Below are 14,940 nucleotides of genomic sequence, written 5' to 3' on the forward strand. Positions count from 1 at the left end.
GGGGGCGCGGGCGGGGCTGTTGCGCGCACGGACCGTGAGGCCGCGGGGACTCCAGTGCGTCCAGTGCGTCCTTTGTTTGCCCACCCTGGGTCCGGTGATACATAACGGGGGAGTCGCGCCCCCACCCAGGACGGCGTCTGGAGGATTTAAGCCGCTGCGCGGCCACCGCGGGTAGTGACAGGGCAGCGTCACAGGTCCCAGGGGGCGGGAGCTTTCGCCCGAGTTATGGGGTCCTTCCACACACCCAGTTATGGGGTCCTTCCCCACCCTGAGTTATGGGGTCCTTCCCCACCCTGAGTTATGGGGGTCCTTCCCCACACTGACTTATGGGGGTCCTACCCCACACTGACTTATGGGGTCCTTCCCTACACTGCGTTATGGGTGTCCTTCCCCACCCTGAGTTATGGGGGTCCTTCCCCACACTGACTTATGGGGGTCATACCCCACACTGACTTATGGGGTCCTTCCCTACACTGCGTTATGGGTGTCCTTCCCCACCCTGAGTTATGGGGGTCCTTCCCCACCCTGAGTTATGGGGGTCCTTCCCCACACTGACTTATGGGGGTCATACCCCACACTGACTTATGGGGTCCTTCCCTACACTGTGTTATGGGTGTCCTTCCCTACCCTGAGTTATGGGGGTCCTTCCCTACACTGACTTATGGGGTCCTTCCCTACACTGAGTTATGGGGGTCCTTCCCCACCCTGAGTTATGGGGGTCCTTCTCTACCCTGAGTTATGGGGGTCCTTCCCTACCCTGAGTTATGGGGGTCCTTCCCTACCCTGAGTTATGGGGGTCCTTCCCCACCCTGAGTTATGGGGGTCCTTCCCTACCTTGAGTTATGGGGGTCCTTCCCTACTCTGAGTTATGGGGGTCCTTCCCTACTCTGAGTTATGGGGGTCCTTCTCTACCCTGAGTTATGGGGGTCCTTCTCTACCCTGAGTTGTGGGGGTCCTTCCCCTACAGTGAGCCGAGGAGGTCCTTCCTCCTACATGAGTTGAGAAGGGTCCCCCCTGGAATTCGTGTGCCTACAGAGTCTCACGTCATTTGGAATCGGGGTCATTGCAGATGTGATCCGGTTAAGAGGCCTGGCTGGGTCAGGGTGGGTCTCTAAGAAGAGGGAGATTTAGGCTGAGGTGCACGGAGGGCCAGGCTGTGAGGGACAGAGGCAGAGTTTGGGGCCTCGGGGCCTGAAGCCTGGGCCCCCCAAAGCCTGTGGGATCCCGCAGAAGCCGGCTGTGGAGTCTCACCCCCGTATGTGGTCCAGGGGCCTGGGATCGGCAGCCTCAGATGCCTCCTCGGCCTGCGGTGTAGACCTGCCCTGCCTCCCCGGGTCCGTGCCTACGCCAGGCCCGCGTGGGTGTGTTTTCCCCGTGGCGGCCGGCCGCCCCTCGCCCTCTCCCGGCAGCTTGTTCTGCAGGTTTAATGCCGACGGCCACCATGTTCCCAGAGGATGCGTGGGCTTCCTTCACTCCACGTCCCACGGGGGCTTGTCACGTCTGGCCACTGGCCGTGGATGTGGGATTTCGAGTGTTTGGAATTCAGACACAGACACGAGGGTTCTTGGGGCTCGGGATGTGAGGGGTCATTGGGCTGCTTTTCATCAAGCAGGAATTTTTTATTTTATTTTTGAGGCAGATTCTGGCTCTGTCGCCCAGGCTGGAGTGCCGTGGCGCGATCTCGGCTCACCACAACCTCCGCCTTCCACAGCCGGGTTCAAGCAATTCTCCTGCCTCAGCCTCCTGAGTGGCTGGGATTGCAGGCACGCGCCATCACGCCCGGCTAATTTGTGTATTTTTATTAGAGACGGGGTTTCCCCATGTTGGCCAGGCTGGTCTCGAACTCCTGACCTCAAGTGATCCACCTGCCTCGGCCTCCCAAGTGCTGGGATTGCAGGCGTGAGCCACCGCGCCCGACCGGCACAGGAAACCTTCAGCGCAGGCTTCCCCTGCCAGTCACAGGTGATGAGCAGGCACGAGGGGCCTGGTCCTGCCTTCAGGGAGCAGAGATCCCAGCGGGAGAGGCGGTCGGTAAATTAGGACAGACAGGTGAGGCAGTGGGTTCTCGTGGCTCTGTGGAGCTGAATCAGGCCTCGGGCCGTGTCAGAGCGGAGGGCCGGCCGGCTGCCCCAGCTGCGGTGGGGGCGACGCCGAAGCGGAGACCTGGGCCTGGCTGAGGTGGGGGAATCGCGGGAACCCCGGAGGTAGAGGTTGCAGTGAGCCGAGATGGCACCGCTGCATTGCAGCCTGGGCAACAGAGTGAGACCCTGTCTCAAAAAAAAAAAAAAAAAAAGGAAAAGAACAGATGGTTAAAATGCTGTTTTATGTGATGTGTGTTTTACCACCATAAAAAAGCAAGCGCAGGAAAACGCGCCGCTCTGTAGCGTTTCGGGCGAAGTGGAGTTAGGTCGGAGACGTGGCAGTCGTGGAAGGCTTTCCCCCCACGCTGCCGTGCCCGGGAGGACGCTCCCCAGGCCTGGGGACAGTGGGGCACCATTGTGAGACTCCCTCCTGTACTGCCAGCCGCCCAGCCTCGAGACGGCCAGCAGTGCCTCACATTCCCGCAGCGCCCCAGGGCGACACCCACCCCTCGCCCCTCGCCTCTGTGGAAGGCCACGGCATGGGGCACTCAAAGGGGCTGTGACTACTGGGAGGGGCGTCCTCCTGGCCACGGGCGGAGGGCAGCACTCTTGCCAGCACAGCACAGGGTGCCTCCACGCTGTAACCTGGGTGAACGTCAAAGAAATTTAAATAGTTTCAACCTTAGATAAAATAAATAAGAGGCCGGGCGCGGTGGCTCACGCCTGTCACCCCAGCACTTTGGGAGGCCGAGGCAGACAGATCATCTGAGGTCAGTAGTTCGAGCCCAGCCTAACATGGAGACACTTCGTCTCTATTAAAAATACAAATCAGGGCCAGGCGCGGTGGCTCACGCCTGTCACCCCAGCACTTTGGGAGGCCGAGGCGGGTGGATCACGAGGTCAAGAGATCGAGACCATCCTGGTCAACACGGTGAAACCCCGTCTCTACTAAAAATACAAAAATCAGCTGGGCATGGTGGCGCGTGCCTGTAATCCCAGCTACTCGGGAGGCTGAGGCAGGAGAATTGCCTGAACCCAGGAGGCGGAGGTTGCGGTGAGCCGAGATCGCGCCATTGCACTCCAGCCTGGGTAACAAGAGCGAAACTCCGTCCCAAAAAAAATAATACAAATTAGCCGGGCATGGTAGCGGGCACCTGTAGTCCCAGCTACTCAGGAGGCCGAGGCAGGAGAATTGCTTGAACCCAGGAGGCGGAGGTTGCAGTGCGCAGAGATCACACGCCTTTGGACTCCAGCCTCAGAAACCTCAGAGGTGGAGTTTGAGATGAGCAAAACTCCATCTGAAAAAAAAAAGGAGAGAGAGAAATAAGAACAGTAGGATACACACAGTTCTTGTAAGTTTGAAATTCTATGAAGATGAAGGTACAAAAAAGACTGAAGTACAGGCTGGGCGCGGTGGCTCGCGCCCGCAATCCCAGCCCTTTGGGAGGCCGAGGCAGACGGATCACCTGAGGTTGGGAGTTCGAGACCAGCCTGACCAACACGATGAAACTCCATCTAAAAAAAAAAAAAAAAAGACAAATACGAAGAATTTCTGTGTGCCGTTAACCTAGATCCGCCGGTTCCTGACGTCCTGCCGCGGTTGTCCTGCGTGGATAAGTTATCATTGTGAACGCCATGATTATTGATGAACAGTTGAAAACGTCTGCAGCCACCCTCAGACACGCTGGGGTTCACGCTCCGAGGACACGGATTTTCTCTCGCGTGGCGACGGCGTCAGAGCACAGTCGGGAAGTGAACCGTTACCATCCCGCGGTCAGATGCGTGTCCACAGCACGGTCAGGCAGCCGCTCCTTTCCCCCGCCACGTTGCATTTCGCCTTCCTGCCTTTTTTCTCTTTTTTTGGGACAGGATCTGCCTCAGGGTCGCCCAGGCTGGAGTGCAGTGGCGCCATCTCGGCTCACTGCAACCTCCGCCTCCGGGTTCAAGCGACCCTCCCACCTCAGCCTCCCACGTTGCTGGGACCACAGGTGTGTGCCACCACGCCCCGCTAATTTTTATTTTATTTTATTTATATATGTATTTTTGAGACAGGATCTCACCCAGGGGTTGCCCAGGCTGGAGTGCAGGGGCGCGATCTCGGCTCACTGCAACCTCCGCCTCCGGGTTCAAGTGATTCTCCTGCCTCGGCCTCCTGAGAAGCTGGGACTGCAGGTGCCCGCCCCTGTGCCCGGCTAGTTTTTATACTTTTTTGTAGAGACGGCGTGTCACCATGTTGCCCAGGCTGGTATTGAACTCCTGAGCTCAAGCCGTGTGTCTGCCTCGCCCTCCCCCAGCGCTGGGATTTCAGGCGTGAGCACCGTGCCCGTCCGTCCTGCCTCTGTGACAGCCCTTAGCCCGGCAGTTGTCCCGTCTCGGGGTCCAGGAGCCGACGGTTTTGAAGAAACCGTCCCTTGGTCTGCGCCTGCCTGGTGTTTGCCTGCGATCGGCCACGCTTGTGTTTTTGGCAGGAGGCACGGAGGGTGCTGGGTGCCCCCAGCCACGGTGTCAGGAGCCCCTGCCGGGTGCCGGTTTGTCCTGATGCCCATGCTGGAAACTTAGATCACTGGGTGTCCCGGGGTGACGGCATTCCCCAAAACTCACGTCCACCTCCAGCCTCAGAGTGTGACCTCGCTCGCAGAAGCGGTTGGTTGTGCGGAGGTTGTCCTGGAGTTCCTGGAGCCATGAGTGTGCCCTCGAAGAAGAGGGAAATTCGCACGGAGACTCTCAAGCCGACGGCTGCGCGGTGAAGGGGGTGGAGACGGGAGTAGCACAGCCAGCCAAGGCCGCCGGGCGCCCCGGAAGCTGGAAGACGCAGGAAGGGTCCTCCCCGTCGGAGGCAGCGAGGCCCTGCTCACACCTGGACCTCAGATGCCCGGGCCCTGGGGCGGGGAGGGATACACTCCGGTACCGTGAGCCCCGCATGCGGTTTTGGTCACGACAGCCCCAGGAAATGAAGAGACCGCTAAGGTGACGTTCCCCCGGCTAAGGTGACGTTTTCCCGGCTAAGGTGACGTTCCCCCGGCTAAGGTGACGTTTCCCCCGGCCAAGGTGACGTTTCTCTCGGATAAGGCGACATTTCCCCGGCTAAGGTGACGTTTCCCCCGGCTAAGGTGACGTTTCTCTCGGATAAGGTGACGTTCCCCCGGCTAAGGTGACGTTTCCCCCGGCTAAGGTGACGTTTCTCTCGGATAAGGTGACGTTTCTCTCGGATAAGGTGACGTTCCCCCAGCTAAGGTGATGTTCCCCCGGCTAAGGTGACGTTTCTCTCGGATAAGGCGACGTTCCCCCGGCTAAGGTGACGTTCCCCCGGCTAAGGTGACGTTCCCCCAGCTAAGGTGACGTTTCTCTCTGGTAAGGTGACGTCCTCCCCGGCCAAGGCGACATTTTCCCTGGCTAAGGTGATGTTTCCCCCGGCTAAGGCGGTGTTTCCCCCGGCCAAGGTGACGTTCCCTCGGCTAAGGTGACGTTTCTCTCGGGTAAGGCGACGTTTCCCCCAGCTAAGGTGACGTTTCTCCCGGCCAAGGTGACGTTTCCCCCGGCTAAGGTGACGTTTCTCCCGGTAAAGGTGCTGTTTGTTTCCTGTATGATTAGGAAGGTCTGTGGGAACTTGTGGAGCTGGGGACAGGTGTGTGGGACGTTTCCGCGCAGGCCGTGGGAGCCACACGCAGGCCAGGCCGTGCCCGTTTCTAGCCCGGTGCCGCCTTCTGGTCCTTCTGGCCTGGAACGTGATCCGGAGAGAGAGACGCTGACGCTGTGCAGTGTCCGGGTTCACAGCAAACCTTCACCACCCGTTTCAGCAAAACCTTAGGATTATTTTGGCCAGGCGCGGTGGCTCAAGCCTGTCATCCCAGCACTTCCGGAGGCCGAGGCGGGCGGATCACGAGGTCAAGAGATCGAGACCATCCTGGTCAACATGGTGAAACCCCGTCTCTACTAAAAATACAAAAAATTAGCTGGGCATGGTGGTGCGTGCCTGTAATCCCAGCTACTCAGGAGGCTGAGGCAGGAGAACCGCTTGAACCTAGGAGGCGGAGGTTGCGGTGAGCCAAGATCACGCCCCTGCACTCCAGCCTGGGCGACAGAGCAAGACTCTGTCTCAAAAAAAGAAAAGAAAAAAAGAAATGGATTTTGCCATGTTGCCCAGGCTGGTCTTGAACTCCTAAAAATACAAAAATTACTTAATACAAATACAAATACTAAATACAAAAAATACTAAAAATACAAAAATTAAGCCGGGCGCGGTGACTCACGCCTGTAATCCTAGCACTTTGGGAGGCTGAAGTGGGTGGATCACCTGAGGTCAGGAGTTCAAAACCAGGCTGGCCATCATGGTGAAACCCCGTCTCTACTAAAAAAAAATACAAAAATTAGCTGGGCATGGTGGCGCGTGCCTGTAATCCCAGCTACTCAGGAGGCTGAGGCAGGAGAATTGCCTGAACCCGGGAGGCGGAGGTTGCGGTGAGCCGAGATCGCGCCATTGCGCTCCAGCCTGGGTAACAAGAGGGAAACTCCGTTTAAAAAAAAAAAAAAATTATTTTGCGGTAGAGATGAGGCCTCATTACTTTGCCCAGGCTGGTCTTGAACTCCTGGCTTTGAGAGATCTTCCTGCCTCGGTCTCCTGAAGTGCCGGCATTACAGGTTCTGGAGGCTGGGAAGCCCATGATCAAGGTGCCAGGAGATTCAGTGCCGGGCGAGGGCCTCTGTACAGAGGACCGTCTTCCCCTGTGTCCTCACGGCAGTGACGTGACCTCAGCTCACCGCAACCTCTGCCTTCCAGGTTCAAGTGATTCTCCTGCCTCAGCCTCCCTAGTAGCTGGGACTACAGGCACCCGCCACCACACCTGGCAAATTTTTGTATTTTTTGTAGAGTTGGAGTTTCTCCATGTTGGCCAGGCTGGTCTCAAACTCCTGACCTTGTGATCCACCTGCCTCAGCCTCCCAAAGTGCTGGGATTCCAGGCGTGAGCCACCGCGCCCGGCCTGGGGTATGTTTTATGAGGGCCTTAATCCCGGTCGTGAAGGTGGCACCCCCATGGCCTCCTCACCTCCCAAAGGCCCCACCTCTCAGTACCCTCACGGCTTAGGTTTCCCCAGAGGGATTGTGAGGGGGGCACTGACATTCAGACCTAGCGTTCATATTTACAAATTGGGGGGATTTCACACAAAAGCCCTGGATTTCTGGTCTCTTTTTTTTTTTAAAAAGCAGCCAGGCCTGGTGGCTTGCTGGGCACAGTGGCTCACGCCTGTGATCCCAGCACTTTGGGAGGCGGAGGCGGGTGGAGCGTGCCTGTGATCCCAGCTACTCGGAAGGCTGAGGCAGGAGAATTGCTTGAACCCAGGAGGCGGAGGTTGCGGTGAGCCGAGATCGCGCCATTGCGCTCCAGCCTGGGGACAGAGCGAGACTCCGTCTCAAATAAAGAAAGAAAAAGAAAAAAGAAAAAGCAAATGGTGGCAGTCCTGGGCCCTCTGGAATGCGGGACACGCCGTGTGCCGAGGTCCCCACTCCTTCCTGTCGTGCAGGGGGAGCCGTGCGGATTCTGGAGCCCGGGGCTGTGGGTTCAGGGCCCAGCTCCGCAAGCTGTGTGGCCCCGCACGTTGCTCACCGCGCCACCCGGGTCTCTGTCTCCCGAGGGGTAATCGCCGCCGTAGCGTGTGGATTTGCGTGGAGTGGATTCAAGGGTCACATGCGCCGTGTGCTCACAGCCGAGCCGCGCACCTGACAGGCGCCCTGTGACTTAGCGGGGCGTCAGCGTCCTTACCACCTGGACCCGCCTCACGTGCTCACCGGCCTGGTCCCGCAGGCTGTAGGTATCCGACTTTGCAGTCCCTGCTCTCAGCCCAACGGGATAGTGCGTTTCCTCTCTGGGGCTGCCACGGGCCATGGGGGGTTAGTCCTCTGTCCCCCGTGCACTGGGCTGTGTCCGCACAGCCCGCTCCATGCACCACACCGTTCATCCAGGCAGGGGCTGGGGGCTCAAAGGAGGGTTTCAGCGACACAACCGAGTGGGCTACATGCCAATTGGGGGGCAGGTAAGTGAGTGAGAATCCCTCAGCCGCAGCCCTGGAGGGCCAGACGCTGGCTCAGACACCACCCCAGAGAGAGGACGGCCACTGAGCAGCCAGCGCCCCACCAAAGCTGCCTCCTCGGGGGGGGGGATTCCAGTGCTAGGGACAGGGACCATGACTAATTCCTTCAGGGCCTGACGTGTCTGCTACATCCTAGAGTGCATTCGTCTGTTCATCCACCCACCCACCCATCCATCCATCCATCCATCCGTCCATCCATCCATCCTCAGTCTGCCTGTCTGTCCATCCACCCATCCATCCATCCATCCTCCTCAATCTGCCTGTCTGTCCATCCACCCATCTATCCATCAGCCATTCATCCGTCTTCCACCCACCCATCCACCCCCCTCTGTCCATTCATCCATCCTCCATCTGCCTGTCTGTCCACCCGCTATCCTTCATCCACCCATCCATCCATCCTCCATCCATTCAGCAGGAGGGGAGGCGGCCCTGTCCCTACCTTCTGTGACAGCTCCCTGGCTTCCAGCTGGCCCAGGATGAACCCCGGCCCCCTTTGCAGCCCGGGGCCTGTGGCCTCTGCTTCCTTGCCTGCGTTCTCATGTCCGGCTCTGCTCCTCGCTCTCCCTGCTCCGGGCGCTTGGAGCCGTGGAGGAGGGCACAGCCTGGGCCAGCTGGTGCCGTGCCCAGCACACACCTGACAAGCCCGCAGGCTGATGCAGCTGTGGGTAAAGTCCTAAAAACGGACATGCAGGGTCAGCATTTGCATGCTGATAATTAAAAAAAAAAATGGAGGTAAAACTCACGTAACATTAACTTTTTTTTTTTTTTGGATGGGGTCCCGCTCTGTTGCCCAGGCTGGAGTGCAGTGGCACAATCTTAGCTCACTGCAGCCTCCGCCTCCTGGGCTCAAGCGATTCTCCTGCCTCAGCCTCCCGAGTAGCTGGGACTACAGGCATGCGCCACCACACCCGGCTAATTTTCGTATTTTTAGTAGCGATGGGGTTTCACCATGTTGGCCTGGCTGGCCTTGAACTCCTGACCTCGTGATCCACCTGCCTTGGCCTCCCAAGGCGTGTGGATGACAGGCGTGAGCCCCCGCGCCCAGCACATTAACGGTTGCTCGTTTTGCACGTCACATATTCCGCAATTCGGTAGCGTTTAGTACATCATATTGTGCAACCACCACTTCCGTCTCATTCCAGAATTTCTCATGACCCCAGTAGGAACCGGTCCCATCAGGCCTCATGCCCAGGCCCTGGCGGCCACACAGCCTCTTGGTGCCCGGGTGGGAGATTTCCTGCAGGTGTCGCCGGCCGTGCCGCTCACCCTCCCACCAGCAAGGGCCGGACGGACACTGTGGTTTCGCCCCCGGGCCCTGCCCCTCACCCTTCATGGCATGAAGCGGGTCAGGGGCTGCGTGGGACGTGTCCGCCCCCTTGCCCTCAGCACCATCACGGTCGTTGAGGCTGAATTCCCTTTCATGGAAACGGCTGTCTCCCCGGCCAGGAGCCCCAAGCTCCCCGTGGAGGGTGAGGCCAGCAGTGCGCTCACCTGCGGCTGCCGGGATGCCCACCCCGCTGTTTGCCAGACCCCGAGCTGGGCGCTGGGGACACGCCAGGGTCGCACCACGCCCAGGGTGCTCGGCTTAGGTGCCGGCGGAACAGAAGGGGACCGACGAGGGCAAGGCGGTTAAATGAACGAGTGTGACTGAGCTCAGGAGGAACCCGCCGGGCTCCTGAGAAACAGACACTGAGAAAACGCCCGGGGTGGACGAGGCAGCTCTCGGGACAGCGCTGAGGCTGGGCCTCGAGGTGGGGGAGGCCGGAGGGCTCTGGAGCCCCCGGGGACGGAGGATAGGGCTCGACCCCAGAGGCGGCGATGGCGGGGGCTCTGGGGGCGTCCCACGCTGGCCTCTGACACCTGTTCTCTCTCCTGGCAGTACATGGGCTGCATCGAGGTCCTCCGCTCCATGCGCTCCCTGGACTTCAGCACGCGCACACAGGTGACCAGGTGAGCCTGCTACCCTGCCCGGGCCGCGTCGGGCTCTGTGGGCGCTGGAGGCCTCCGAGATGGGCTCCAGGACAGCTGCGCCGGGGTCCCGGGACGCAGCCTCGGTGCCGTGGCCTCCCACGGTGTCCCGGGACGCAGCCTCGGTGCCATGGCCTCCCACGGGGTCCCGGGACACAACCTCGGTGCCGTGGCCTCCCACGGGGCCCCGGGACGCACCCTCGGTGCCGTGGTCTCCCACGGGGTCCCGGGACGCACCCTCGGTGCCGTGCCCTGCCACCTCCCACCTCACACCACGATGCCACCCTGTCCCTGCGCCGGGCGTCACTCACCGTGCCCTGCCTATCTCAGCCTTCCACTGAGATGGAAAGAACCCCGGTGAATCACAGGGTGTGTGGGTGCAGGGCCGGTGGGTTCTCTTGGAGACCGGGGCTCAGCGGTGTCTCTGTCCACGCCGTTTCCACACGGTGGCCTCAGGATGCTGCAGGGCGCCTGGAATAGGGTCACCGGGATGGTGGGTACAGCTGGGGCCTTAGCAGGGAGGAGGTCCACACCCTTTTTATTCTCTTTTTTTTTCCTTTTTGAGACGGAGCGTCATTCTCACCCAGGCTGGAGTGCAATGGCGCAATCTCAACCCACGGCAACCTCCGCCTCCCGGGTTCAAGAGATTCTCCTGCCTCAGCCTCCCAAGTAGCTGGGATTACAGGCGCCTGCCACCCCGCCTGACATGTGTTTTATTAGAGATGGGGTTTCACCATATTGGACAGGCGGGTCTGGAACCCCTGACCTCCTGATCCGCCTGCCTCGGCCTCCCAAAGTGCTGGGATTACAAGCGTGAGCCACCGCGCCCGGCCCATGCCCTTTTTTTCTGCGAAAACTTGTTGATTTCATTCGTGTAGACTTGAAAAAAAGCAACGTGCGTGAGTTAACACGTGCATCTGTGAGACACAGTTCACACGTCAGACAGTTCACCCACTCACAGAGGATGATTCGGACTTTTTAGGACCTTCACGGAGTCTCTGGGGCCTTTTTTGATCTTCACGGCCACCATCGCTGCCTAGTTCCGAACATTCTCGTTACGCCAACAAAAAACCCCGTCACGGTCACCCTGTGCCCTGCTCCCAGCCCCGGCGCCCACGCCCCTCCCCTCTCTGTGGATGGGTCTGTCCTGGGCATTTCATATAAAGGGGATCACAGGCTGCGTGGCCTCCTGTGCCTGGCGTCTCTCACTGAGCGTGACGTCCTCAAGGTATCCCCACGCTGTGGCCTGGGTGGCTGGAGCCTCCTTTTCTTTCTTTCTTTCTTTTTTTATTTTTTTGAGACGGAGTTTCGCTCTTGTTACCCAGGCTGGAGTGCAATGGTGCGATCTCGGCTCACCGCAACCTCCGCTTCCCGGGTTCAGGCAATTCTCCTGCCTCAGCCTCCTGAGTAGCTGGGACTACAGGCACGCGCCACCACGCCCAGCTAATTTTTGTATTTTTTTAGTAGAAATGAGTTTTCACCATGTTGGCCAGTATAGGGTCCAGCCCTATAGGGTCCTCTGAGCCCCTCCCTGCAGGTGCAGAGACGAGAAACCGTAGAAATAAAACACACAGACACAGAGAGAGGGAAGGGAGTTCGGGGTCCACTGCCAGCCGAAGCGCGGGGACCTGCAGTGGCCCCCACCGCCTGGACGCTCTGACTTAATTTACTGAGAACAAAGCAGGGGGCGGGGAAGGTCGGGGCAGTAACAGTGGCCGGTGACAGGTCACGTAAATCTCGTGTCTTGGAGACGGGGGCCCAGGACTTCCACGTAGCCGAGGTCAGGAGAAAACCGAATGCGTCAGCGCTCTTCATGTATTTCTCAGAAATACCAAGGACACTAAGATTACGTTACTATTATTAATTATCTTCTGAGAAGAAGAGGAACCAGGTGCAGACGCAGGGCGTGTGAGTGGACGTGGAACGTGGCCGCTGAGGCCAGCCTCACATGGAGGCAGCGGAGCCCCAGGAGTCCGAGGGTCTCCCCGACAGCCGTCAGGCCACGGCGGGAGCTTGTGGGAGCGGAGTCTTCTCCTGACTTCCCCAGGAAGGAGGCGTCTCGGCCACTTTGGACGCCTCCTCCCCCAGCTGGCTAACAGCGGGCGCGTCCCCAGCGCGGGCACATACATAGCTGAGGTGCCCTCCGGCAGCCCTGTGCGGGCGTGACAGAGGGCTTAGGGCATCGTGACTTAGGGTCACTTTGTTCACAGTGTCACCGCAGTTCCACGCTTCATAACCCGAGAGTCACTAGCAGGATTAAAGGTTATATTGAGTGTATATCTTTAGAGGTAACTGTAGATTATATATGATTATCTGAAGGAATAACTATGTGCCTACCTTTCTAATTCTCTTCTAAATCAGTATTTACTTGGGAACAGGCTGAGGCTCCAGACCCTTGCCAGGGCACGCGGGTCCCCCCATAGGCCAGGATGGTCTCGATCTCTTGACCTTGTGATCTGCGTGCTTCGGTCTCCCAAAGTGCTGGGGTTACACGCGTGAGCCGCCGCGCCTGGCCTGTGGACGTATTTCTGTTTCTCTTGGGAACACACCTGGGAGTGAAATTCCGGGTCACATGGTGACCCTAACCTTTTGAGGGGGCCCCCACTCTATTCTCCTCAGCGGCCGTGCCATGAAAACTTCCACCCGCCCTGGGTGGGGTTTGGTTTCTCCACAGGATGCTGACATTTCTGAGCCTCCTTCAGGACCCCAAAGAGTTTTTTTTATTTAGGGGGATGGAATTTTGCTCTTTTTGCCCAGGCTGGAGTGCAATGGCAGGATCTCGGCTCACCGCAACCTCCGCCTCCCAAGTTCGAGTGAGTCTCCTGCCTCCGCCTCCCAAGTATCTGGGACCACAGGCACCTGCCACCACGCCCAGCTAATTTTGTGTTTCAGTGGAGATGGGGTTTCCCCCTGTTGGCCAGGCTGGTCTCAAACGCCTGACCTCAAATGATCAGCCCATCTTGGCCTCCCAAAGTGTTGGGATTACAGGTGTGAGCCTCGCCCAGCCGTGCATCCCACAGCGTTCTAACCTCTCCTGGGACCCGTGGTTTGAGGCGCTGGTTTGGGGTCAGCTCCTGCCGCACTCAGGGGCCCTCCAGAGCGGAGGTCGCTCCACCAGCACTGCAGACAGGATCAGGACAGGACCCAGGATCAGGCTCCGGGTCTCCTCCTCGCTGGTCTAGCGCCCCCAGACCTGGTCCCAAGCCTTCCCCGTGGGCCGAGGCCAGGGTGTCACTGCTCCCTGGGAAAGAAAGGGTGCAAGGGGCCGGAGCTGGGGCCGTGCATCTGCCGCACACAAGGACACACTCAGGGTGGGCTCCGTGCCTGTCCTGCTGGGCACCCCTCCCCAGTCCCCCAGCCCCTCCCCTCCCCAACGAAGGCCCCCGCCCTCTCCCACGCCTCCCCCTCTGCCTTCCTCTCCCCTCTGGCTCCCGCCCTTCTCTGAGCTCCTGTTCCTTCCGCATTCCGGCCTCTCTCACCCTCTCCTCCCCAGCTCCCTCCCTCACCGCCCCCCACCACATTTGCTAAGCCCCTCCTCCCAACCCCAGGGAAGCCATCAACCGTCTCCACGAGGCTGTGCCTGGTGTCCGGGGATCCTGGAAGAGAAAGGTGAGTGAGGCTCGTGGCCTCTCCTGGGGTGGCTGGTGGGCAGTCGGGGCCATCCTGGGAGCCCCTCCATGGCCCCTACCCACGGCGGCCCCACCCACAGCACTCCCACCCGTGGCACCCCCACCCACAGCAGTCCCACCTGTGGCACCCCCACCCACGGCGGCCCCACCCACAGCAGTCCCACCTGTGGCGCCCCCAGCCACGACAGCCCCCACCCACGGCAGCCCTCGCTGTGCTCGCCCCGACTCAGGCCCCCAACAAGGCGCTGGCGTCTGTCCTGGGCAAGAGCAACCTTCGCTTTGCTGGCATGAGCATCTCCATCCACATCTCCACCGACGGCCTCAGCCTCTCTGTGCCCACCACGCGCCAGGTGGGTCTGCCCTCCTCCCCTGGCATCCCCAGACCCCCAGAGGGGCCGGGAGACCCGGGACCCACTGAGGCAAAGCCATGCAGGGTGCTGGGGGTGGGCGGCAGGTGGCTATCCGTGTGAACACGTTCATCCAGAAAGGTGAGCCGGGGCCCCGCTGAGCGTGAGCCGGGGGTGCAGCTGTGTCCTCACAGGCTCAGCGCAGGGGCTCCGTCCTGCGGGTGCTCCCGGTGTGGAGTGGGCAGGGGCAGGGACGCTGCCCAGCACCCTGCAGTGCCTAGGTCCCCCCACCCCAGAGAGGGGTGTGCCCCCGTTTCCGCAGGGCCTGGGGGAGGGGGTAAACCCTGGCTGCCAGGCCTCGGGTGGAATCACACAGAACCATAATGGCAGGCCGGCTCTGTGGCTCATGCCTGTCATCCCAGCACTTTGGGAGGCTGAGGTGGATAGATCACTTGAGGTCAGGAGTTGGAGGCCAGCCTGGCCCACATGGGGATACCCCGTCTCTACCAAAAATACAAAAATTCGCTGGGTGTGGTGGCGCGCACCTGTAGTCCCAGCTACTTGGGAAGCTGAGGCAGGAGAGTCGCTGGAGGTGGAGGTTGCCGTGAGCGGAGACTGCGCCACTGCACTCCAGCCTTCGAGACAGAGTGAGACTCCATTTAAAAAGAAAAGAAAAAAGAAAAAAGGAAGGAAGAAAGGCGGGAAAGAAAGAGAAAAATATAGTTGCAGAAATAAAGGAAATATCGGATTCCAGGAGGCATGGTGGGGCCAGGAGAGGGGCGTCCCGAGCATGTGCTGGGCTCTGAGTGCAAGAGGCTTCGTGGAGGGC

The 14,940-nt window shown here is 59.7% G+C and overlaps 1 protein-coding gene across 1 annotated transcript in view; it reads left to right on the forward strand.

Annotated features, from left to right (window-relative positions):
• SHC2 (SHC adaptor protein 2) overlaps window positions 1-14,940 on the forward strand; it is a 37,627-nt gene that overhangs the window by 1,084 nt on the left and 21,603 nt on the right. The window contains exons 2-5 of the mRNA XM_017520153.2: window positions 8,010-8,110; window positions 9,978-10,117; window positions 13,684-13,744; window positions 13,995-14,114. Coding sequence (XP_017375642.2) covers window positions 8,010-8,110; window positions 9,978-10,117; window positions 13,684-13,744; window positions 13,995-14,114 — 422 coding nt within the window. The remainder of the gene's footprint in view (window positions 1-8,009; window positions 8,111-9,977; window positions 10,118-13,683; window positions 13,745-13,994; window positions 14,115-14,940) is intronic.

The sequence above is a fragment of the Cebus imitator genome, unplaced genomic scaffold (assembly GCF_001604975.1).
Source record: "Cebus imitator isolate Cc_AM_T3 unplaced genomic scaffold, Cebus_imitator-1.0 Scaffold805, whole genome shotgun sequence".
NCBI lineage: Eukaryota > Metazoa > Chordata > Mammalia > Primates > Cebidae > Cebus > Cebus imitator.